The 26,125-nt window shown below is 36.2% G+C and overlaps 1 protein-coding gene across 3 annotated transcripts in view; it reads right to left on the bottom strand.

Annotated features, from left to right (window-relative positions):
* Window positions 1-3,213: 3,213 nt before the first annotated feature.
* The window catches only part of LOC138692058 (zinc finger protein 664-like), a 213,484-nt gene continuing 190,572 nt past the window's right edge, over window positions 3,214-26,125 (bottom strand). Inside the window, exons 1-5 of one of the 3 annotated variants that reach the window (XM_069814921.1) lie at window positions 13,806-14,612; window positions 13,525-13,622; window positions 12,803-12,940; window positions 12,400-12,479; window positions 3,214-8,116 (exon numbers count right to left, since the gene is read on the bottom strand). In XM_069814921.1, coding sequence (XP_069671022.1) covers window positions 6,775-8,116; window positions 12,400-12,479; window positions 12,803-12,940; window positions 13,525-13,617 — 1,653 coding nt within the window. In that variant the 5' untranslated portion in view covers window positions 13,618-13,622; window positions 13,806-14,612 and the 3' untranslated portion in view covers window positions 3,214-6,774. Of the gene's footprint in view, window positions 8,117-12,399; window positions 12,480-12,802; window positions 12,941-13,524; window positions 13,623-13,805; window positions 14,613-26,125 lie in introns of those variants that run through there. The other 2 variants (XM_069814920.1, XM_069814922.1) reach the window with 2 other exon arrangements.

The following is a 26,125-nucleotide window of genomic DNA, read 5'->3' as shown; positions in this document are numbered from 1 at the left end:
ACTGGATACACAGTATCTGTATATAAATTCCAACAAGTTAGATAGTGTCTAGCTCGTTGATAAATTCATTCTGCCAAAGGGTTTCCTAAGCCTCTAAGACGATTATCGTAAACTGTGAGCGAGGATTTAGGTGCATAAATCTTGTAAAAACTATAATTAGACGTCTTTCAGTAAAAGGAGTTAGCTCTATGCTAATAATAAATCTTGATGAGCCTACTGGTAAGGAATTTGAATGTTTAGAATGCGCATAAAATAACGTATTTTGATGTGATGTAAATTCTGCAGTCATCGGTACTAAACACAACTACGTCTAATGATTTACGTGCATAATCTCATCTAGAGTGTGGTAGATGGACTTAAAGCAATAAAACTCCAAGAAAAAATTACCTATCTTTTCGTTTCTACAAACCTTATTAATTTAATCTTTTTTTGCAGAATTATTTAGAATATTTTACAAGATTTTCGTATTTTAAAACAAATATAATTTTTCATTTGTGGATTTCTGCGACAATTATTTATTTTCTAGTTTAAAGCCAGTGTGGGAGTATTACCTTCCAAAACCTTCTGACGTATTTGAGAAGAAGAGAGTCTAGGGAAAAAAAAAGTCACGAATATAATTATTATCAGGTCGATTTACGACTTTAAAATAGTTTCCTGTATTACATAGAGCTAGGAGTGTCTGAATAGGACCGCAATCCTGTCTTCTAGTGGCAGGTAGATGTCTAGTATATATTTCATTACGTTCCTCCAGGGCTATATGTGGAGCATTGAGAATAGCTGAAGAAAACTCATATTTATGTAGGGTACAAATTTCACATATACAACCATAAACAGAAAGAGATATATAATTGATCAGATTTAACTTGTTTGAATCTGAAAGAGTAGTTAACACTGCAGATAAAAAAAAAATATCAAAAATCTTCAGCCAATGAGTCCATACTTTGTGAGCCAAATCAAAATGAGGAGCAGCATCTGGCCTGAAATATTTATCTATAAAGAATATAGTTATTTTGTTGTTTACATTGTAATGAAAATACATAATATATTTGTTGAAACGTCGGTCAACAAAAACTTTAGGCGTACATACATTTGAAGTAGTTTAACCAAACTTTCCAAACAGTATTGTTCAAGTATATTTATATCGGTGCTAGTTCACACGAAGAATATTCACTCAAATGAAATTTGACGCATGGACGGTTGATGCACCAGAGAATTCACCCAAACGAATTGACCCAAGAGAAAATTACAACAAACGAAATTCACATATACAGCATTTATTATTTTATATATATTTAAAAATAATATTGCAATAATTAGGTGGAACGAAGTTTTGAAATGTTTACATATTTCCTGAAAAACATCAGTCCTATTTTATTGCGGAAACCGATTTTTGTATGGATTTATTCAGATTTGAATGTTGTAACTACAGGCACGCAAATATTCAACTACACGTCCTTTGTCTTTGAATTCGTCATACCTTTGTGAAATATTTTGCAGCCTTATATTTGAGCTTTTATATTTTCGTTTTTGTGCTTTTTTCACTCTTCGTCCCAGTTCCAAGCCCTGGATCATTCTGTCTACATAGGATTGCTCATTCTTTAAATAATATATGAGTCTGCATGCAGTGGGATGTTTCTTACAAGCAATGTTCTGGAAGCGGTTGTGCCACGCTTCTGTGTTAATGTGCGTGGTTCACTTGACCTAGCTGCTTCCAACTGATTCCATAAGTGAGGAAGATGTCGAGCTTCTGCAGCTTCGCATTTCACACTTCCCCTATTCAACAAAGTTAAGCCAAAACTTCGCAATTCAATCATTTCTCACCAGAAAGTAAGCGTAAACTCCATTTGAGGTACCTCTTAGCACAAAAAGACCTTCCACACAAGATCCATCATATGGCTTTTGGCATATGAACAGTATAGTATACTACAGGGACATCATTTTATTTTTACTAACATTTTTAATATGAATCTGGCTATACCTTTCTATTAACGATTGAAACAGGAAACACCGTTTGCTACCCCTTCCACGACTGGAGTTCGATGATACTGGCGTAAAATACAAACATATCACTTTACTAGGCATAGGAGGGAAGAAAAGTAGTTCATCCATTTACGTAAACTAGGAAATATCGCAATTTTGAGTTTGATAATTTTCATTAGGTTTTTGTTTAATCAAAATAGAGTACTGTATTAATACTTAGTGTTTTTACTCACGAATTGAGCTATCCTTGCGAACGCATTAATTACGCAATGTATATTGTACTGTCTACAGCACATTAGCGTACAAAATAGAGACTGAAGTTAAATTGAAAAATAATCGTAATATGGATATTTAAACACATTTTTGAAAATGGTGGCAGTTCATTTCGATACAGGCTTCAGTTGTTTTTGGTATATTATCACACTATAGACTATTGTACCTAATTACCAGTTTCGTCCTTCGTACGAGTAACTCATGTTGAAATAATTCTGTACCTACTCTATAAAAGAGTACCTTACGTACTGTAAATTCAATCTTCACTTCTGCCCGATCCGAAAAGATAAAATTACTCAAAAATGCTATCTACTGTCCGTTCAAGTGGTTTTGTCGCAGGGTCGTAGAAAGGGGGGGGGGATCGCGTGACAGTTAATTACTTAACGAGGCTCTTTTATTTAAGTAATTTTAAACACTTGTATAATATTACGTAGACGTCCAATTCCTAACAGAAATTAATGATTTCAGAAAGGAGCTAAGACAGCCCAGCTGCTAGACTTTACAGAGGGGCGAACAGAAGCAGGTGGGGGAAACCGGGATGCGACGTAGGCAAACGGACGACAGTACCTGTGCGAGAATATGATTCAATATTGAAAGCTCTTTTGTCACTGGAAAACGCGAACATATTTCTGGAACGTACTATACTCACTAACTCACGCGCCCTCGGCTCTGTGTCGTGAACGGTTCGAAGTTTACTAGTAGAAGGGGTGGGAGTGAAGTACATTCAAAAACTCATGTACAATAAAAATTGAAGTAAAAATAAAATGATGTCCCTGTATATAATGATTTATTTAACCTGGTAGAAATAATCCCATCAAGCCTAATTTTAACCCCTAGCTGAGAATTATAACTACATTATTAGGAATAAAAATAAAATTATAATTACAATTAATGTTGAATATACAATTAGAATAAAAATCAAAGGAATAAAACATTACCTGATTTAAAAAAAAATAGACAATTTATTATAGACGTTAAGCACAAAGAAAGATTATCTTGCCGAAGTACAAATTAGAGCTAACATAATAAAACCATACAGTGATTAAAGTACAGGATATTTAAATATTTATTATAAAATATAATTATGTACACGCATGAATGTATATTAAGAAGTGCGTTACATAAAAACGCTTTTCACACACATGGAGCTGAAGAGTTTCTCTTATGTAAGCATACGTGAATACACATTAAGGTTTTTCAAGCGTGAAAAATCCAGTCCAAACAAATCACAACCGAACGGTTTTTCACGAAAAGGCATCTGGATATTCCCACACACATCACAACTGAATGGCTACTCAACTTGGATACGTGAATGCACATTGAGATCTCTGTGAACACGTGAAAGCATAGAGAGAGATTCCGCGCGAGAAGAACACTTTGCTTTGACGTCTGTATTGAATGGCTCTATGACAGTAAGGACGAAAGAATGCCTCATTTAGATTTGAAGAGCTTCTATAAGAGTTCCCACTGACTTCACAAACGAATGGTTTCTGACCAGTGCGTACGCGTGAATGATTATTCAAATGTACGGAGAGCGAAAAAGGTCTTCCCAAAGACGCCACAGCGTAATAGCAAAGTCTAGTATATACAGTCGCGAAGCTCAATATGTAGTAATTATGCAAACATTAGGTAGTTGCTCACCACTAGGATCGCTAATATCGCCTCATTACAGGCAATGCAAAATAGTACCGTCACAGTCTATTGTTTCTAGCACCCTCAAAACTCAAGCTTCGTGACCGTATATAGTAGACTGTGGTAATAGTTTTACACCTTAGAGTACGCGTGAATGCCTATCGAGATATTTTGAGAGCGAAAAACACTTTCAACAAACGTGACAACTCAATAGGAGATATTAATAAAAGGGAGTTACTCAAGAATCTGAGCATTGTCGCTGTTTGATATTAATAATAAGATCTTGCTCATGTTACTCGCCGAGGTCGTGCTCAATCACCTCGGCCGCAGAACAAGTGCTCATGTTTTGATATAAATAAAGCAGAGGTCATGCTCATTGTTACGAGCAAATGATTACGATATCCTGAGGTAGCTTATTAGCAGACTCAACGTACTCGAGAGAGGTTTATAAACGTGATGGCAGCATTCATGAATGTGATTCCTGATCGAAGAAGAAAGATTTATAATAGACATAGGGACTCTAATGTGAATAGTTACTAAGATTTGTACAGATTTGAACGGGAAAATGACGTGTAGTGGCTTACGGAACATTTCTTACCCGAATCGAACGAAACAAGGGGTGGAACACCAAGCAATGAAGAAAAAAAGAGAATATTTCTAAGGTGCGTAGGAGACCCTAGTTTTCAGGTTGGTGTAGTAGAAGATATTGGTATTTCACAAGGGACTGTGTCCTTAGCATTCCGGGAAATTATCTGTGCAATTAAGGAAAAAGTAGACAACTGGATACAATTACCAATGCTGCTCTTGAGACAGCTAAAATTCAATGGTCAAACAAGTGTACATTCCCTGATAATTTTTTAAATTATGGTTTCTTTAACGACGCTCACAACTGAAGAGGTTGTATTAGCGTCGCCGGTGTGCCGGAATTTTGTCCCGCAGGACTTCTTTTACGTGCCAGTAAATCTTCTGACATAAGCCTGTCGCATTTGAGCACACTTAAATGCCTTCGACCTGGGCCGGGATCGAACCCACAACCTCGAGCGCAGGAGGCCAGCACTATACCCAGTGCGCTACCCTGATATTATAGGGGTAGTGGACTGTACCCACGTGTTAATAAAAAAAAACTATACATAGGGATGAATATATAAATAGAAAAGCAGTCCCCAGTATTAACGTGCAGGCTACGTGCAATGGACATGAGAGATTAAACTAGCGTTAACTTCAGGTGGCCTGGTTCTGTGCATGATTCCCGTATATGAAGAAATTCTTTAAAATGATTTTCTTGTTTCCAGTCCTTTTAGGTCTGTTTTTGATTTCAATCGGCTTCTCATATTATTAATATTTTTCATAATCTGGTTTTCTATCATTTCCATGCCAAATTCCTGCTGTATTACTTCCTGATGGATTCGACAGCTAGGGGAAGGCCGTGTAACTTGGACCGGCGTGTATTGATTTCAAATTAGGTATTTGCAAGTTTGGTCAACACCTGTCTCAGGTAGGAATAGCAAGACCGTTGAGAGTAATTTTCTGCCTCCAAGTTATTTTGCTGTTACATTCAAAGGTGAGGGGTGAGAAGAAAATAAGTTTTTTACTCACAATCCTTAAAACCTTACACTCTGTCGAGATTGAGTGCTGTGTAGTTACTATTTGGATGGTTTGCTTGTTCAAGTATTGCAAAAATATAAAGATAACTTATACCATAGTTGCATTCGTCTATTTACAATATTTTTTGTAATATTTGTTTATATATGAAATATTTGCACGGTGTATAATTTGAACTGACCATGAATGTGTAATTTGGACCATTGAAGCAATATTTTAATTTCTGCGCTTGTGGGTGGTTTTACCTGTGATTCTAAGGACGATATTAAATAAAAGCTTTTGAAATTTGACAGAGAGATAAATATTACATAAAGACATATACAATAACCCCATAATTCTGGTTTATATTCACAAACTTAGCTACAGTAAGTTTCTTATATTGAAATAGCCTCTAATAAACACGAATGTAAAAAACTTTCGCCCATTTTTAATTTGTTTTGAAAGTCTGGCTGTTCACCTGGCAGTGCAGTAGTTTTAAAAAGCGAGCCCATGAAGGCTGTGCCGAAATTCGGCATGAACTGAATTATTATTATTTATTATTATTATTATTATTATTATTATTATTCCACGTGTACAAAAGTACGTACAATGTATCATAATGTTCCATTTTATTGTTTAGAATTACTTCAATAAATTCAATTTCAGTACGGGAGTTTATATACATTATACCAGTCCAAATTACACGATTTCCCGGTCCAAATTACATGGAAACACATTATTATAAACATTGTTTTTAAACAATGTAAATTATACCGGTATTATTGTTTAGTTTCACCAAAGCAGTCACTGCACTATACTAATTCTTGTTTATAAAATTTATAGAGATTTCATTGCAGTGAATGAAGTCATATGCGATTTAAGTCAAGTGGTCCAAATTGCATGGACGTTCCCTACATATTTTATGCCCTTGCTGTCAGGAGTTATGATTTCTGAAGCACTTTCTTATGGACTTCAATAATTTGCTCAAAAGGCTTTTGTGCTTTCTTCCATTGTGGAACGTTAATTAAATTTTTAAGCCACTCCTCAGACCGAACACGTTGTGTTTGTTAAGATAGCCTATCTACTATTGCCAACCCTCTGATATGAAATAGAGTCGGAAGTGTGGAAGGATGTAAATAAAGCAAAAACAAAAGATGAACGATTACAGAGCAAATGCTCACGTCGCTAATCTTTTGCTCCGCCATTTAAGGATGTTTTTATTAATACAAACTAGCGACGCTGTGCTAGTGCTCATCAGGCCTTACTCACGAGGAGTTTCTCATTTTTATTAATATGTCCCAATGGCTTCTACCCAGTGTGCAACATTAAATGTCTTTTAAGGTTTGAAGATCTTGCAAAACACTTCCCACACACATCACAACAGAATGGTTTCGCGCCTGTGTGCACGCGTGAATGCATCTTGAGATGTGCGAATTGCGAAAAACTTTTTCCACATACGTCACAACTGTATGGCTTTTCACCCGTGTGTACACGAGAATGCTTTTTCAAACGTATGGAGCGCGAAAAACTCTTACTACAGACGTCACAAGAGAATGGTTTTACGCCCGAGTGAACGCGTGAATGCATATCGCGGTATTTCGAGAGCGAAAAACACTTTCCACAAACGTCACAAATGAATTGTTTCTCGCCGGTATGCATAATTAAATGTAGTTTAAGGTTTGAAGAACTTGTAAAACACTTCTCACACACATCACAACAGAACGGTTTCGCGCCAGCGTGCGAGCGTGAATGTCTCTCAAGGTGTGCCAACTGCGAAAAACTCTTTCCACACACATCACAACAGAATAGGCTCTCGCTCGTATGCACGCGTGAATGCTTCTTGAGATAGTCCGAGTTTGAAAAACTCTTTCCACACACATCACAAATGAATGGCTTCACGTTTGTGTGCACGACTGAATGCCTCTTGAGATCGTAGGACCTTGAAAAGCACTTCCCACATAAGTCACAACTAAATGGTTTCACGCCAGAGTGCACGTGTGAATGCGTCTCGAGATGTGCCAATTGCGAAAAACTTTTTCCACATACATCGCAACTCAATGGTCTCTCGTTTTTGTGCAAGCGTGAATGCCTCTCAAGCTGTGCCAATTGCAAAAAACTCCTTCCACACACATCACAACTGAATGGGCTCTCGTTTGTGTGCACGCGTGAATGCTTCTTGAGATAGTCCGAGTTTGAAAAGCACTTTCCACACACATCACAACTGAATGGCTTGTCGTTTGAGTGCACGAGTGAATGCCGCTTGAGGTCGTAGGACTTAGAAAAGCTCTTTCCACAGACGTCACAGCTGAATGGCTTGTCGCCACTGTGTACCATTGAATGAGCTTTAAGATGTCCAGACCTTAAAAAACACTTCCCACACACGCCGCAACAGAATGGTTTCACTCCCGAGTGCACGAGTGAATGCGCCTTGACATGTGCCAATTGGGAAAAACTCTTTCCACACACATCACAACTGAACGGTTTCCCGCTTGTGTGCACGCGTGAATGCTTTTCGAAATCCCCCGATTTGAGTTTTGAAAAGTTGGGAAAAGATATTCCGCAAATACCAGAATCGTATTTCTTGCCGTCGTACTCTTCAGGAATATTTTCGCAGAAATTTGGAACTCCACTACTATGGCTAACTGAAACACTAAAAATTATAAGTGTCATTAGTGGAAAGAATGTCTAGACTTTCAATGTGGAGATATATGCGCCATAAGCAAACTAATATAAGAGAAATTGACACAGGTCTTTCATCTTCAGTTAGTACTTCTGTACAGACTATCTTACAAAATTAAGTAATAATAGTAATTATAATAATAATCAAAACAGCAATAATGATAGTAATAACAATAATTGAGAGCTTTGCAGGAAGAAAGGCGAATAGACCTATACGCCCTTCTTCTGGTAAACGGTTTAAAATGTAGTGAATAATTATAGTAGCGAAGTTTTGTTTTGATTGTATTGTGACAGCGACGTGAGATTCGAACTCACGACCAGCGTCCCGCAAGAGAGAAGATCGCGCGGAGCACTTTGGGATGGCGCGCGGCGGAGAGGGGAAAGGGCCAACGCGGCGAGAGAGTGGAGAGAGAGTGCGCGCGCAGCTGGTGCTGGTAGAGAGGAGAGGGCTCTGGATTTTTCTGGAGTGCCATCTCTAGAGACGCGTGGAACTTTCGAGGCTACGTCGCTGTGGTTATAAATTAAGGACGCGAAGGAACGACAGCAGTTTTCAGTTGATTAGTCAGCCAGTCAGTGAGAAAGCCAGAGCAAGCAAGCCAGTCTTGTGTACCGGAGTTCGACTCGAGTGTGCGTCCGCAACTGCGTCAGCATCCGAAGGCCTGAGTTCGAGTGCAGCGGACCGCAATTGGAGGGACCTGAGTTCGAGTGCAGTGGACCGCAGTTGGAGGGACCTGAGTTCGAGTACAGTGAACTGTCTCTGAAGGTCTGTGGTTCGAGATACTGTGAACTCGAGTGACTGAGATAGAAGATCTGTGAACTGAGAACTGATAGTTCTGATTTGTAAATAGTGCTTTGTAAATATTAGTTAAGATTAACAGTTCATTGTTGTTTGTAATAGTCCAAGTAAATTGTTATTGTCGTCGGTGGAATGCTATAACGAATATTGTGTTGAGTGAAAATCCTATTGTTGACGAGAGCGTTTAAGGCGAATTGTAGAAAGGAATTATTGTTGGAAGAATAAATTACATTGTTGTTACTAATAAAATTCACAGTATTTACATACCTACAGGACAGAGCTGGGTGCGTGTATAACATTTTATTCAGGTGCGTTTTAAAATCTCAGATTGCGTGTATCTCAATTCGCAAACCCCTCAATTATTCATTTAATTATTAATGTTTATGTGCTGGACAACAGACATTGGACAATAGAAGTCCAAGACAGTGATACAATTAGTACAATAAAATGAACAACTATGGTACAAATTAAATAATAATAATAATAATAATAATAATAATAATAATAATAATAATAATAATAATAATAATAATAATAATAATAATCATATGGAATTTCTAAATCCAAAAAATGAAATTCACGTAGATTTTCTAATTTCCTTGTTAGAGCTCAGGATTAGTGATGGGTAGTTAGCGAATGATTAGTTCGAATTGAACTAATCGTTCAAGTGATCTAGATGAACTAGTTCGAAATTTTTGTGGAAGTCGTTCGCGAACTAGATGAGTTGTATCTGCGTAAGTCGTTCGCGAACTAGATGAGAAAAAGAAATGCATTGTGTGAAGCCGTCCCCATAACGAGAGGAGTGTTGGGCCGTCTTTCACAACACGCTAATAATGTTACTCCTTCAGACCCATAAAGATACTAAATTAGGTGTTTCATAAACATTCTGCACAACTTATAAAATGCGGACAATAATACTGTATTAGAGTTCATTACCCTGCCGATTCTATTTGAGGTTAAGAGCACATGAGCATGAGTGGTTCAGTCTGGTTACGTTGTGTTTACATCGTTCGTAGCCAATATTAAGAAATGGTTTGAGGTTAAGTCTGACAAGCATTAAACGATACTGGTCCTTAATAAAATTTTATTACAATATCTATCCGTTATCGTTTCATGGAAAAGCATTACAAAATCACAATTTCACGTTGACCATAATGCTCTCCCATAATATTATATCCGCAAATACATTATTTACTTGTCTTTAATTTATTGAAGTAAATAGTAGGCTTCAGGATCTAAGCATTCCAACACATTATTAATTTCTACACTCAGAATCGCTACGTTAGTGACCAGTTACGTACATTTTCTTTTAAATGTTACTTGGAATTCTCTTTAAAAGTGAAGTAACTGTAATAGTTACGGTTTTTTTAGATCGATACTGTGTACGAATAATTAACATGTTCGAACTCTACCACTGCACTTGGGTCCCGAATTCGCAACTCGGAACTTCCTGTTGAAAACAGTTAATGAATGGATATTCATCTCCTAAATTTCATTCGATCTATTTTTCGAATGTAATATCTGTCATATAGATTCTCGCTTCATCGGCGCCGTTAGCTATATTATTTTGGGGGGGAGGGGGAAATTAGAAACTAAAGAAAATCGAAATCTTTAAGACTGCATAAAGTTTAAGGGTGCTATTTATTTAAATCTGTGCTGCTGATTGCGTAAAGAACATATGCTATTAAACACATGTAAACAGATTAATAATCAAAATTTATTATAATAATAAACAATTAGACCAAATATTGGGGGACACGCCCTCTTTGTGCCCCTATTGCTAACGGCGCCCTCGGCATTATAGATGTGATAAAGGAGCATATTTTTAAGATGCTTTTAATGAGAGACTCCATCTGTTCCTCTGCTGACAATACAATTTTGTTCAATTATGTTATTTTTTGTGCGGTACCCCAAATGTGTATGTCTGAAGAAGGATTATTATTTTATTTCCTGCTTTTACGTTATTATTATTATTATTATTATTATTATTATTATTATTATTATTATATTAAGAATTTTGAGAGTTGGGTTTAGATTATACAGTTTACAGTTCAAAAATATTTCTTTTCTTTCAAGCTTTCACTTTACCGTGGTTTTAATCACAATAATCAACGTTTGCAACGCTGAAATATTTTGATACTGCATTACTGTTACTTTCTCTCAATTAAAAGAAATGTTGTGATAAACACTGGCCTACAGTAAGCAATGTTAACATCATATTTCCCTAAAATCAGTTATTCTTTAAGAAAAAACAATTATCGCTTAAGTATATTATCCTCAAATTTAAAATGTTGTTGTTTTCTAATGCCAGGCGTTTGACTATAAACTCATTTGACCTCTTGCACTCCAATATTTTTCAAAGATATTATCATGACCAGCCACTGAAGCACAGATTTTGAGGTGTTCCGAATCCATTTCTTGGTTTGAGTTGCACAATGGGCAGTTAGGGGACTGATATTTCCAATTCTATGGAGGTGTTTGGCCAAACAATCACGGCCTGTTGCCAATCTAAATGCAGCTACAGACGATTTTCGTGGTAAATCGGGAATTAACCGTGGATTATGATGCAGAGAGTTCCATTTTTTCCCTTGGGATTGTGTTATCAAATTTTGTTTGTTGAAGTCTAAGTATCTCCCAGCTAGGTCCAATGGACCCGTCGACCAACAGCAGGTGTAGTCCTCCAGACATTCTGGGGTTGTGTGTGAATGAAGTAGCCACCAAAACGTTAAAATATGGTGTTCACTTAAATCGGCTACAAGTTACCATTTTTCAAAGTTAAAATAATACCGATTTTCTGATTATGTATTTGCGTCAGCTTTCCTCTCCATCTCAAGCGAACTAAATGATTAATTACATCAGCTTTTCCAAATGAACTAAGTGATAATATGAGTCAGTTTTTCTCAGACGAACTAAATGAACTAATCGAACTAGATTATTGAACTAATCTCACTATCGAACTGGTTCGCTGTGAACGAATCTTTAAATTGAACTGAACATCCCATCTAAACTCAGGATCTGTGATGGACATGCTGCAGAGAAGTAGGACTCACTTCCTTCAGAGCTATACACAAAAGCCTACTAGAACTGCCGGACCAGACCTGATAAAACAACAGGAACTATATTTCCTGAGTACATTCCATTAGTCAATGAAAATGGTCAGTGAACTGTTCTCCATTAAATATGAAAAGTTGAAGGCAGGTCTATGCCTTGGTATTTTCTTCGACAGCAGCAACATCAGCTCCACTAGTTGGCAGTTGTAGGAGTGGTAAAGTAGTGGTAGGGCAGGTGTTCGTGATAGAGATAGGATATGATATCATTGAAGCATTTATGTCCGCAAGGTAAACTGCAGTTTTCATATAAAAATAATCACGTACAAATTATAAATATGTTTATGTTGTCATTATTTAAATAAAGCAGTAAAACCAACAACAAAGTAGGGCCTCGTATATTACACTCACCTCTCAGTTAAGACTTCATTCTCCTCTGCTGTTACTTCCAGTTTGACCTCCTTCACTTGATCCAACTCACAAAACTCTTCCTGTAGCAGAAGATTACGTAAAACAGACACAGAGCACAATAATACATGAAAATCAGGCAGCAAAATTGTACAACTCATCAAATCTTTAAAGGAAAGTCAGAAATGGAAATATTTTGTGAAGGATGTGGGCATCCATTTAGACACTAATGGATTACCAGCAAGTACGGTATATGTTTCAAACACATTAAACAGTGCTAGTAAAACAATTAATTTAAAAGTTGGTCAGGGCAAAATTTATCACAAGGATGACTGTAGCAGCTACATCAGCCAGAAAGTAACAGAGAGAGAACTACCGACCAACACACTTCATAGACTGCACTCACCTCAGCTTCACTCTTCAGCATGGGAAAGTCAATTGGCACTGAAGATTCCTCAAATACTATCTCCGATTTCATGTCATACCTGTGATCTATACATTCAGTTTTTATTTTAGTGACGTCCAATCCTAATAAATTTCCTTCCTGCAACATCAAGAACAAAATAATTAGACAAAACAGTATAAAAGTTGTTCACGAAAACCCGTAACTATTTATAAAGACCCTACACTTTATTATTAATATTGATGTCAACAAACGTATATGTACCTATTCCAAAACCAATAGTAAATTAATTTATCTAAGAAACGTTGTAACGAAATACATACGAGTAATAGAATATATTTATTGTATGATATTTTGTTGCAATATGATCAGAAAGACCCATAATAAAACATAAAGGTTATTGTTATTCTAAATAAGCTAAGTTAATACCGGTATTGATTCAGTTTTAAATTATTTAAAAGTTCTTCTAAAAATTCATGGAAGCAAGAAAAACTTCAACATTTTTGTGTTTTTAATATATATTTCCTGAAAGCAACTATTCACACAATTTTGAGTATGTGTGTTTTATGTGAAATAAAATTCCGTTTGGAACTTCACATTCAGAATATTCAACTTTTTCAGTTGTGTTTCATCTCATGGAAAAAGAACAATTAATTACAAAGGAATGCGCTTCCTAGTTATAAATGACGCATTTAGATAATAAATAGTAATTGCTCTCAATATACCTCAGATAAAGGCTTCTTCTCTTCTACATCTGCGATACCACTTGTCTGTATATCCATTGGGTCAGACCCAGGTTCCATCTTGATCACGTCCATTACGACTCAAAATGGAAATTAAGTAACATAAGTTAATATGCAGAATGTGAATTATTCAGATAGACTAACTAGCTTGGCAATAATAAGTCCACATCTGCCTAGTACAGTATGTGTATTTCTGTGCGGAATACAATGCAACAGTACCGGTATAGTGCCCACTGTGCATTGAGATATTTACATTTACATACCTGCTTTGAGCCGTAAATCTTAAGCACTAGTTAAGGCCTAACTTAGCACAGAATAATTAGCTCTATACAGCAAATTTATATAAATTAATTTTCTGGAAAGTATAATTAAGATAGTTGAATAGCTACTAACATAGAAGGCCGTGACAAAAAGGTTTCTGGATCAGATATGCTAATGATTCCAGCATTATAAACGGATGCACAATATCTGTATACAAATTCATCCTGCCTAAGATTTTCCTGAAGTTCTAAGGGAAAAATCTGTATGAGCCCTAAAAGAAATGGGTCACGGAGCTACATTCCTTTCCCCATAAAGATTCCGTGAACTTTTGCAAACAAATTATCGACCTCGTTGCCCTGGTTTAGCTTCATACCACAGATGTAATTATAATAGAATAGGACAGCAGTGCTCTATGTAACATCATTGTCTATCGTGAAGGCGAGTAATTGCAGTGTTGATGCGCGGTCAGCCATATTGCTTCACTATGCTAGTTCATGTGAACAGATACTATTTACTAGAGTTGGGACGATTCGTGAACGAATCGTTCATTCGAACGACTAATAATAAAGAATCGTAAGAATCGATTCGTGGCATCAACGAATCGTCGTTCAAAAGAATAGTAACGAATTGACATGGTATCGTAACCCACGATTCTATTTACTTGTTTGATGTAACCTGTCAGCGGACATTTCCGAACCGTGCCGAATACTCCCGAGCGAGAGTGAAATCAAAATACTGCATTTGAATAAGTGTGGAAAATAATGAACACAAACCTGAAATTTGCAAAAAATGTACTTCGTAATAGGTTCAGTTGATAAATTATAATTTAGAAACATTATCTTGGGTAATTTTGTAGACTAATGGAGGTTATGCTGAATCAACGAGATAGAACTCTCTTTCTAACCAGTGGCGGCTCGTAGTCAAATGTCCAGGGTAGGCAAAATTTACAGAACATTTTTATGTAATTCCCGCGATTCAATGACAACTCGCTTTCATCATGCCCCCCCCCCCCCGAAAACTTAACTCTTGCTTACATAACAATACTGTTACATCAATGAGCCGTCTCATAATTTGTCGGTTTTTTCTAGTTTATTGTTATACTGTTGTCTTGCAACTCTTGTTGTTCAGACAACATTTCCGAAATTGGATTCAAATTCTTTTCAAGTCTCTTTAGACTTACCGAGTTACAAATATGATCTGATTCCAAGTACCTTCTTTAGATTACAATAACAAACGTGACCACCTACAGCTTAGCTTTAACTTCACTTCCTGTTAGCCATTTATGTGTTTCATACCATACTTACTTACTTACAAATGGCTTTTAAAGAATCCGCAGGTTCATTGCCGCCCTCACGTAAGCCCGCCATCGGTCCATACACTGTGCAAGATTAATCCAGTCTCTATCATCATATCCCACCTCCCTAAAATCCATTTTAATATTATCCTCCCATCTAAGTCTCGACCTCCCCAAATGTCTTTTTTCCTCCGGCCTCCCAACTAACACACTATATGCATTTCTGGATTCGCCCATACGTGCTACATGCCCTGCCCATCTCAAACGTCTGGATTTAATGTTCCTAATTATGTCAGGTGAAGAATACAATGCGTGCAGTTCTGCGTTATGTAACTTTCTCCATTCTCCTGTAACTTCATCCCTCTTAGCCCCAAATATTTTCCTAAGAACTTTATTCTCAAACACCCTTAACCTATGTTCCTCTCTCAAAGTGAGAGTCCAAGTTTCACAACCATACAGAACAACCGGTAATATAACTGTTTTATAAATCTAACTTTCAGATTTTTTGACAGCAGACCAGATGACAAAAGCTTCTCAATCGAATAATAACAGGCATTTCCCATATTTATTCTGTGTTTAATTTCCTCCCGAGTATCATTTATATTTGTTACTGTTGCTCCAAGATATTTGAATTTTTCCACCTTTTCGAAGGATAAATCTCCAATTTTTATATTTCCATTTCGTAGTGTTTCATACCATGAAGGATTAAATTTTCTTGCACCTTTAGCACTGACTTTATGAACAACAGAGCTTAATGCAGGAGTGGGTCGTCCATTGTCCAAAATACTTCTCTTTTCAATGTCATTACGACTCGAAAACGGACAACGTAACAGTTTACTTATTATATCAGTCATAATATAATATTATTGTTATCACTTACATTAATTATAAATCACCAAATATATATAACACTAATATACAGTACGTACTTGCAAAAATCACATTTTCTAAAATACACTGTTAAAAAAACATCTTTTAAAACACACTGTTTACAAACTGTTATACTACTCGTAACAATCTACGTTCCAACTCGTGAAACTTTCAAACAGAAATTTCGCAAATCGTAGGTGTTCGATAATGCTCGTGAGTTCTCGTTAGGGCAGGCAGATTTCTAGCGCGCTGGCTTAAGCATAGAACGCATGCGCTACGAAAGCATTTAGAATAGCGATCTCTTTTAATGCTTACTCCAGGGCCAGCTTTGAAGTTACGTGGAAGGTCGGCTAACTTCGCTTCTGCCTACCTTCTGACGCATCGTGATCTGTCCAGTGTATTCTTGTCGCATAAATCGAACTGCCAGTAGTAAGCAACGTCCAACTAACCCTCAAAAAATCCCATTCATAGTTAATTGAAGAATTTCTAAGCACCTAGACAAGAGTATATAATTATATAAGGTTTTCCAAATGTGTTGGGGTAGTTAATAAATATCCACTTTTAGGATTTTCTAAATGTGTTGAGGTAGGCTTAGCCTACCCTGCCTGCCCTGAGGAGCCGCCTCTGTTTCTAACTCGTTGTGCTGAATGGTTCCAGCCAATGAGAAAGAGACAATCCAATGTCTCGCCTCTTATGCCATCTATGCGAGAGATGTAGAACGTTTTTGTTCTACGCGTGGTTTGCAAAGGAAAGTGTCTTGCGACGATTCAAAAGAATAGTTGGAATCGCAGACTGAGAAGAATCGTGAACGAATCGTTAGAATCGATTCGTAATGTACGATTGAAGCGTTGGAATCGACTTCTGAAAATGAATCGTGTTGCCCAACTCTACTATTTACTGTTTCTTTTTTTATATATATATATATTTAAAGTGTAATTCTAACTGGAGTCTGGATTATTATTATTTTTTGAAATTATGAATTTCTGCGTGGTATTCGGGTATAATTTTTCTTACTGTAACAGAAAAAACAAGGAAAATAAGACATTTCAATACTTTCATAAGTAGTTTTAGGTCAAAAGTATCTGTAGCCTATGGTGGAAAAAAAAAAATGTTATGTTTTATTTAACGACGCTCGCAACTGCAGAGGTTATATCAGCGTCGCCGGATGTGCCGGAATTTTGTCCCGCAGGAGTTCTTTTACATGCCAGTAAATCTGCAGACATGAGACTGTCGCATTTAAGCACACTATAGCCAGCGCTATACCAACTTGCCAACCAGGTCGACCCTATGGTGGAAAATATGTATAATATCCAATGTGTCTAATGAATTACTTTACGTATCCGGTTGTATATTTCAAACACAGTAGGCCTATATATGTTCGTTATAGAATTTTCAAGAAGGCATACATACGAGAAGCGTGGGTAACGAGAATCAACAGGGAAAATTGGCAACCCACTACAGTTTCGGGAGTGTGGGCTATTCTCAACATTTCCATCCCGAAGACATGGATTATACGGGACATACCACGAGACTGAGAGGAGCTGTCCCCACTGTATTTCCGTCCTATATCTTCCTTTCCACGTGCTGCCAGACAGAAGCCACCGAGAGAAAGAAAGCGTGTGTTTAAGGGTTGATTCCAATGTCAGTGAAATCAATACTTCCTCCAATTCTGTGGAGTAACGGCATGGTTGACCACGTGACGAGCGAGCCAGGTTCAAATCCTGGTTGTACAAGTTATTTGGTTTAGGTTTCTCCAGAAGTTTCCTTCAATCCAGTAAGAGCAAATGCTGGGGAGGCCTAACTTTCGGCGCTGGACCCTGGACTCATTTCACTGATGTCATCACTTTCATCTCATTCGGACGCTAGATAGCCATAGTACTTGACAAAGCGTTGCAAATCAACCGATTAAAACATCAATACATCAAAAACTGACAGCCGTGAAGTAGTTGCAAATTATGGTAGGAGTTACATGTGAAGTAGTAGTTAGTGAGCCTGAACAATCAACCAGAGGCGGCTTTATAGGTGAACCATGTGAAGCACAACTTCACCATAGATTTTTTTTTTTAAATTGACTATTACACTCTTAGTACGTCATACTACTTTTGACCAATTAAAAACGGTACGAAAGAACGTATTTCAACCAATCATGGCTGCTTATCGCACAATTTTATCGCGTCCCTAGCATTTGTTTCTTTGTTTGCCAACATTTGAAACTGCGCTGGTCTGGACGTCAAAAAAAAAAAAAAAAAAAAAAAAATATATATATATATATATATATATATATATATATATAATTAGAAACCACTCCAGTCGATGCACAGCAGTTTCAAATATGACTCGCATTGGCATTCAAGAACAAGAATTGAAAAAAAAAAAAATCACTTATCATACCTATGCATCTTCTGAAATCCGATTTACAAATAAATGAAGAGCACCATTCGGAAATCCTGAATAACTGGAATACACCATGTAGGCCTAAATCAACGAGTTCCACTTCTATTACGCACACGTCCAATATAACATCAATTGAACCACCAACCACATTCAAATTTGAAAATTGTACATTCAATAATTATTCCTTTTAAAATTATTCATGTTTATTTTTTATGTCATCGTCGTTAATTAAAACTTTTCTAACACTTGTGTACAGTATATTAGTTAGGTTATGTTATAGCTTCTGCTATATGATATTATGGATAGTCCCGTATCAGAGATTGTTTAATATTAAGATTTATTGAAAATCATCTGTCAAGTGACGTTGATTACTGGGATTCGGATAATAGAAGTGGAAAGTTGCATTTTAATAAAAATGAAACTGAAACAACAAAGACTTCTTGACTAGTAACATTGCCATCGTGTATAATAGATCGAGAACTTCCCGACGAGAAGGCATTGCTCACTACTGCCATCTAGCATGCATCTAGCGTAATATTTGTAATGTTGACATGGTACAATAATACATTTGAAGACAGTGAATTTTCGTAAGTCAATTAATATTTTATATTAGTGGAGTACTTCGTTACTTCTAATCTTTATATACTTTCTTTTAATCGTGTAATAGTCAATTAAATCCCACTCGAGTTTTGATTTTCTCTAGATAAATCAAAACGTCTAGTGAGATTACTGTTGAAAAATTCACTTTACTTTTGCTATACATCACAGTGTGGCTGATTTTAAGATATATATATATATCTTAAAATCATATATATATATATATATATTTATGTACGTTCAAAAATCGCGCCGGGCTGAAGAATTAACAGACATAGCGTTGGTGAATCCACTTCTTGCATTGCGACTTTCTATTTCGCCTCCTATGGTTACCGCAGCAACAAGACTCCGATACGTTTAAGTTCTGCGCCGGTGAAGTAAGTCACCAATCAACGACAAAGGGATTTTCAGTGTTTGTTTTTAATTCCCTATATTGGCAATACCAAATTCAAGATTCACGGAAATAGAATATACATAAATATCGCATTTATATATTCACTAGAAATATAGAAACTTGACAGCAGAGATCTGTACCGGTACGAGAATTTTACTTTATTTAAGAAATACAAATTCAATAATTCTGCATTGTTTACAACAGATATGGCAGTGATGAAATTTTTACAGCTAACAAAAAGAGACTAACAAAATTAGACCAAACACAAAATAAAATATTAAGACTCATAAGAGAAACAATCAAGGCCACGCCTACCACAGAACTACAGTTATGCACACAGAAAGAACCATATTAAAGGAAATTAAGAAACACGCTTGTAATAGTACATTATGCAACGAGCCTATAATGGTAGTAATTAAGACGCGAGTATGTTTGTTTATGAAACGAGCGCAAGCGAGTTTCATAATTTTCATACGAGCGTCTTAATTACCATTATAGGCAAGTTTCATACGACTTTTTATGCTCGACCATATTTCTAACTTGAAATTATTCATATGTATTCATGTTATGGTTATGTGAGGAGCGGAACTGACCTTCTAAATTGTGAGATGTGCGCAGACGCGAAAGTATTGATTTTTTCCGAGGGACGAATGTCATTGACCTTGATATGATCTAGAGAATAACATGAACATTATATTGATATAACCTAGAAATTGATTTAAAATTGAAAAACGAGATGACAAATTGAATTTATTTGAATATTATTTACAATTAACGCTAGTTATTATAGTAATAGAACATAACCTTCTGCGACAGTATTGGATTTCCAGCCTCCGTGACGTTTCGCTAATTGTCTTTCCATTGCATATCCGAGAATAATGGATATTTGCGGTTTTATAATGGTACAATGGTGATTTATCATTGGCTGAACAACTGAACTATAATTAATAGGTGTACCTTAGTGAGGTGCATTAAAGGGCTACTACCAGGTGTATAATTACTACATTTCGGCATGGTCGAGCATAAAACATTTTTGAAAATGAAATCTTATTTTATGCTATCCAATTTAGGCCTATATTGCGGTGATAAAATATGTTTTAGAATTGTATAATTTACGCTGTATGACTTTTTGATACTCTTGTTTAAATTTTGAAGTTTTTCGTCCTTATTTCCAAGTTTTACAGAAAATTCTGGCGTGACAAAGAAAAACTGAATAGAGGCCTAGTATCAGCAACCTTCAGTACCTAAAAGCAATAATAGAACTTAGATTATAGTATTAAATTTAATTTTTTAATCATGAAATTTGTCAATTTTCAAATTTTTATTTTTTTTTTAAACTACAGAAAAATCTAACATGATTATGAAAAGACAAACACAAATTCGAATTTAGGGCACTTTAGTTAACTAGAATCAGAAATTGTTGGAGAATAATTTTTGTAAATTGACATCAGTGTAATAGTAATAATAATAATAATAATAATAATAATAATAATAATAATAATAATAATAGTAATAATATCATAGCAAATAAATTATTTCTGTCCAGTATGAATGCGTGCTTGCCATTTTAGGTAATCGAGATCCAGACATTTCTTTCCACAATAGCGCTGAGGTGTAACTTATAAACCTGTGATCTTGTTATAGTCAGTTGTTTGTCACTAGGACCAACTCTCGAAAGTTTCAAAGTCGAAGCTGCGAGAAAGCGCCATCTCTGACCGATACGTGATTCATAGTGGATGTGACGTAGGTACGTATATGTGACAGCTCTGGAGTGGAAACGACTGCAAATCGAAGATTAACTTGAAGGACAACAAAACAGGGATCTGATGATTTACGTGCCAATCACAAGGTTATTGTCCGTAAGTCTTTGGTACTAAAGCTGCAATGCACTCACCGTATTCTTCCAAGAATGAATCCCCTTATCTTTCGTAAATGTTATTGAACAAGTAAAAATTGTCAGATAAATTCTCTATTACCAGGCACAATGATTTTTCGGATCTCTCACAGTTCAGAGCTGTGAGTACAAAATAAAGTCATAACCTACCTCTGTTCCACACGTATCAGAATGGAATGGTTTCTGGCGTGTTTGTACACGCGCATTCGTTTCGAAAGTAATGTATTACTCGTACGTGTTGTCAGATATGGATCTTCAAATGTATCTCGCTTCTGTGAGCGTGCATATATTTTGAAATGTCCGTAGTCAACAATTTTTTTTTCCAGTCGTTGCACTAGTACGGTTTTTTGCTTGTGGCAATGCATTCCTGAGTGCTTACAATACACAATTCTTTATAGATCTTCACACAAACATAGCATTGCTGACTTCCCTCCTTCAAGAAACGTAAACCACAAACTTGACAATCCAATCCCTTAACGACAGGAAGTGTGTACACCCTTTTGAGATTTCTAAGAGCCAAAAACCACCTCCCCTGCAACTGAATGGCTTCTCGCCTATTTACACGCGTGAATATATAGAGAGATGTGCGGACCAAAAAATGGATTGCAAATACATAAAAACTGCATGGTTTCTATTATGTGTGGATAAGTGAAAGCATATTAAGATTTTCCGAGCGCCAAACCCATTCGAAACACATCATAAGTGAAAGGTTTCTTGCCTACGTGAACACAGAAATGCAATATTTGAGTTAAGGTCTGCGCAAACCAACGCTGGACGCCGGACACGGGACCGACGGCGAAACTTGTAATGACGCGATGGCTGCGAAATTCGTCGTTGTCTTCACACCAAAGCGGGATGCAGTCGCGAATAGGATGCTGCTTGTAGTTGCCGTAGATGATCATAGGTTCGTTCATATAGTACTACACTCTTGCGGCCACAGCAGAACCATTGTTAACCGAAACTCCGTTAAGAGTACAGACATTCTTTTTGTAATACAATACAGCATGTTCTCATTCATTACTCCGCCCTCTGTGGCTTTCACAAAGAATGATCGTGAAAAATTTGTAAAGTTGTCTTTAACACGCATCCTCTAATACAGTGCTATTCAATCCATGATTATCTTGATTACTTACTTACTAACTTACAAATGGCTTTTAAGGAACCCGAAGGTTCATTGCCGCTCTCATATAAGCCCGCCAGCGGTCCCTATCCTGTGCAAGATTAATCCAGTCTCTATCATCATACCCCACCTCCCTCAAATCCATTTTAATATTATCCTCCCATCTACGTCTCGGCCCCACTAAAGGTCTTTTTCCCTCCGGTCTCCCAACTAACACTCTATATGCATTTCTCGATTCGCCCATACCTGCTACATGCCCTGCCCATCTCAAACGTCTGGATTTAATGTTCCTAATTATGTCAAGTGAAGAATACAATGCGTGCAGTTCTGTATCGTGTAACTTTCTCCATTCTCCTGTAACTTCATCCCGCTTAGCCCCAAATATTTTCCTTAGCACCTTATTCTCAAACACCCTGAACCTATGTTCCTCTCTCAGAGTGAGAGTCCAAGTTTCACAACCATACAGAAGAACCGGTAATATAACTGTTTTATAAATTCTAACTTTCAGATTTTTCGACAGCAGACTGGATGATAAGAGCTTCTCAACCGAATAATAACACGCATTTCCCATATTTATTCTGCGTTTAATTTCCTCCCGAGTGTCATTTATATTTGTTACTGTTGCTCCAAGATATTTGAATTTTTCCACCTCTTCGAAGGATAAATCTCCAATTTTTATATTTCCATTTCGTATAATATTCTGGTCACGAGACATAATCATATACTTTGTCTTTTCGGGATTTACTTCCAAACCGATCGCTCTACTTGCTTCAAGTAAAATTTCCGAGTTTTCCCTAATCGTTTGTGTATTTTCTCCTAACATATTCACGTCATCCGCATAGACAAGAAGCTGATGTAACCCGTTCAATTCCAAACCCTGCCTGTTATCCTGAACTTTCCTAATGGCATATTCTAGGGCGAAGTTAAAAGGTAAAGGTGATAGTGCATCTCCCTGCTTTAGCCCGCAGTGAATTGGAAAAGAATCAGATAGAAACTGACCTATACGGACTCTGCTGTATGTTTCACTGAGACACATTTTAATTAATCGAACTAGTTTCTTGGGAATACCAAATTCAATAAGATTGTCTTGATTACGTATGTTAAAATGGTAACATATTTATTTTATTATACTTGTTGATAATTATTGCATTATGTAATAGTTTTTGTGCGAGATCGTGCGTATTTGCTTGTTTTCCGCACAGATCCAATACGCGGTAAGTGTGAAATACCACATTCAGTATTCCCAACGTAACACACATAACAATTTCCCTCTTCTTACCGCTTAAGCGCGACATTCATTTTACTGCTTTAGGCTTTTAACATATTATTTTTAAAGACGTTTAACATAGTAATAATTATAAACTGGAAACTTACCACTGCAATTTCACCTAAATTGCAATGTTAATTATTGTTTTTAAATATTTGCAAAAATTAAGTAAAGTCTACTACTCCACGAAACTTATTGCATTCCTGATACAAGTAACATTAAGGAAGCCGTGACAAAATCAACAAGATTCCAGATGCCGATGTTATTACTGCAATATGTTATATAAATAATATTGTTAAAATATTAAAATGAAAAATAAATCATTACATAACCTTACCGTTTGTTTTAAGTTCGCATTTATAGACTGGGGGGGAAAAAAAGACAGACGTATATCACGGCCTGCTGGAGTATAGTAAACACAGAAAACATTTTATAGCAACAATGTTGAAGAAAAATATTTTGGTTTACCGAAGTTGCCGTCATTAAACAGTAACCAACATGGAGATTTCATTACAACTAATTAGAAATTCGTCTTTCAGGTATGTAATAAACGATCTTCGCACAAAATAATGTACGATACACGAGCGGTATGTTTGTTTTCATGTTCTCGGAAATTAAAAAAGCTCAAGTACGTTTCGCTTTTTCAATCTTTTCCTCGAACATGAAAACGTCAACATACCGCTCTTGTAACGTATATTACTATTTTGCAATATCAATTCTTATTTTTCCTTGCTTGAATAACATTTTACGTAAATCATTAGTATTATTGCATCAATAACTTCTGTATAACAATAATAATAATAATAATAATAATAATAATAATAATAAAAATAATAATAATAATAATAATAATAATAATAATAATAATAATGTCTGAAAGTAGAAGTCACCGCTTGTTCACTTTCACAATTAAAACGAATTAGAGAGAACGAAATGTGAATGAAAAACACGTAATTGAAAACAATCAATTTTCCAAAGTAAATGAACCAGACGAAGAATGTAGTTTGAAAGTCATTATCATCATCATCATCATCATCATCATCATCATCATCATCATCATCATCATCATCTTCCTAACAAGTATTAGGCTAAGTGGCCTGTTACGGTCTCAAACTAGAATTTTCAGTTCATCTCTTCTTTGGACGGCCTAGAGATCTCTTGCCATATGGATGGTAATGAAACAGTGCATTTGGAATTCTGCATCGATTCATTCGTTCGAGATGACCCTTCCACTGAAGTTCATATTTGCTGATGAACTGTATAATGCGTTCTATTTGAAGTTCTTGATAATGTCCTCATTTTTTTATGATCCCAGCGAGTATATCCAGCTGTTGCTCTCACAAACCTCATCTCACTTGCTGTTATTCTACTGGCATCTTTATTCTTCACAGACCACGCTTCACCACCATAGCTTAATACTGGCTGTGCTAAGGTTTTATACAAGCCTATTCTTGTGTTTCTTTATACTAGTGAAGGTTTCATGATTTTATTAACGATCCCCATTGTTTTATTATATTTACATATTTTTTCAGCAATATCTACTTCTTCATAAGGTGACAGTGTATAGCCAAGGTAGGTGAAGGTAATTACTCTTTCTATTATTTTATTATTCAAACAGAATTTACTTGGTACAAGGAATTTCCCACAAAATTACATGATTTTCGATTTTTCAATATTAATTTCCATGTTATATTTTTCACTGACCATATTTAAATTGTGTACTGAATATTGTAAATCATCTTCAGTTGATGCCATGAGAACTAAATCATAGTATGAAAGTAACATTTTTAATTTAACAAATCCAGACTTACGAGAAACAAAATTGTAAATTTAATTAAATCAGACTGAAGATCTGTATATTATTATTTTACAAGTCATCAATAAATCTCAAATAAAACTGAAATATGCTTGGTATACACTGTGTCCGGGACAAAATTTACCAATAAGAAAGTTTAATAACTCTCGTAATAATGGAGATATGAAAATGAAATTTACAGCAAATGAAAGAGGGACATTTTAAGTTTTATGTGTGATGTTGGCAACATTTGGTCATTGTTGTTGACATAGCTGTAATTAAAATGGCGTTCACAGTGCAACAAAAAGTTCAATGCTGCTATTGGCTTGCCGAATTCAAGTATCCGAAGATAGTGGAGAGAAGATTTAGACAACAGTGGCCTGAGAAGCAACCACCAGATAGGCACACAATAACAACTTGGCATAGAAAGCTTCTTGAGGCCGGTTCTCTTGTAGAGAAAACACCACGCGGGAAGAAAGTGACAAAAGCGCAAGTCGACAGAATTCAGCAAGCTTTCCAACGGAGCCCGTGTAAGTCTGTTCGCCGTGCCAGCAGGGAACTTGCAATTCCAAAGTCAACTATCCACGATGTTCTGCACAAGAGGTTACGTCTGGTCGAGGTGGACCTATAGCATGGCCTCCCAGATCCCCAGACTTAACCCCACTGGATTTCTTTTTTTTTGGGGATACATAAAAGA

This window comes from Periplaneta americana, chromosome 16 (genome assembly GCF_040183065.1).
Source record: "Periplaneta americana isolate PAMFEO1 chromosome 16, P.americana_PAMFEO1_priV1, whole genome shotgun sequence".
In the NCBI taxonomy this organism is placed as follows: domain Eukaryota; kingdom Metazoa; phylum Arthropoda; class Insecta; order Blattodea; family Blattidae; genus Periplaneta; species Periplaneta americana.
Note: the sequence above shows the minus strand (reverse complement) of the source record. Positions and strands in the feature narration are given on the sequence as shown.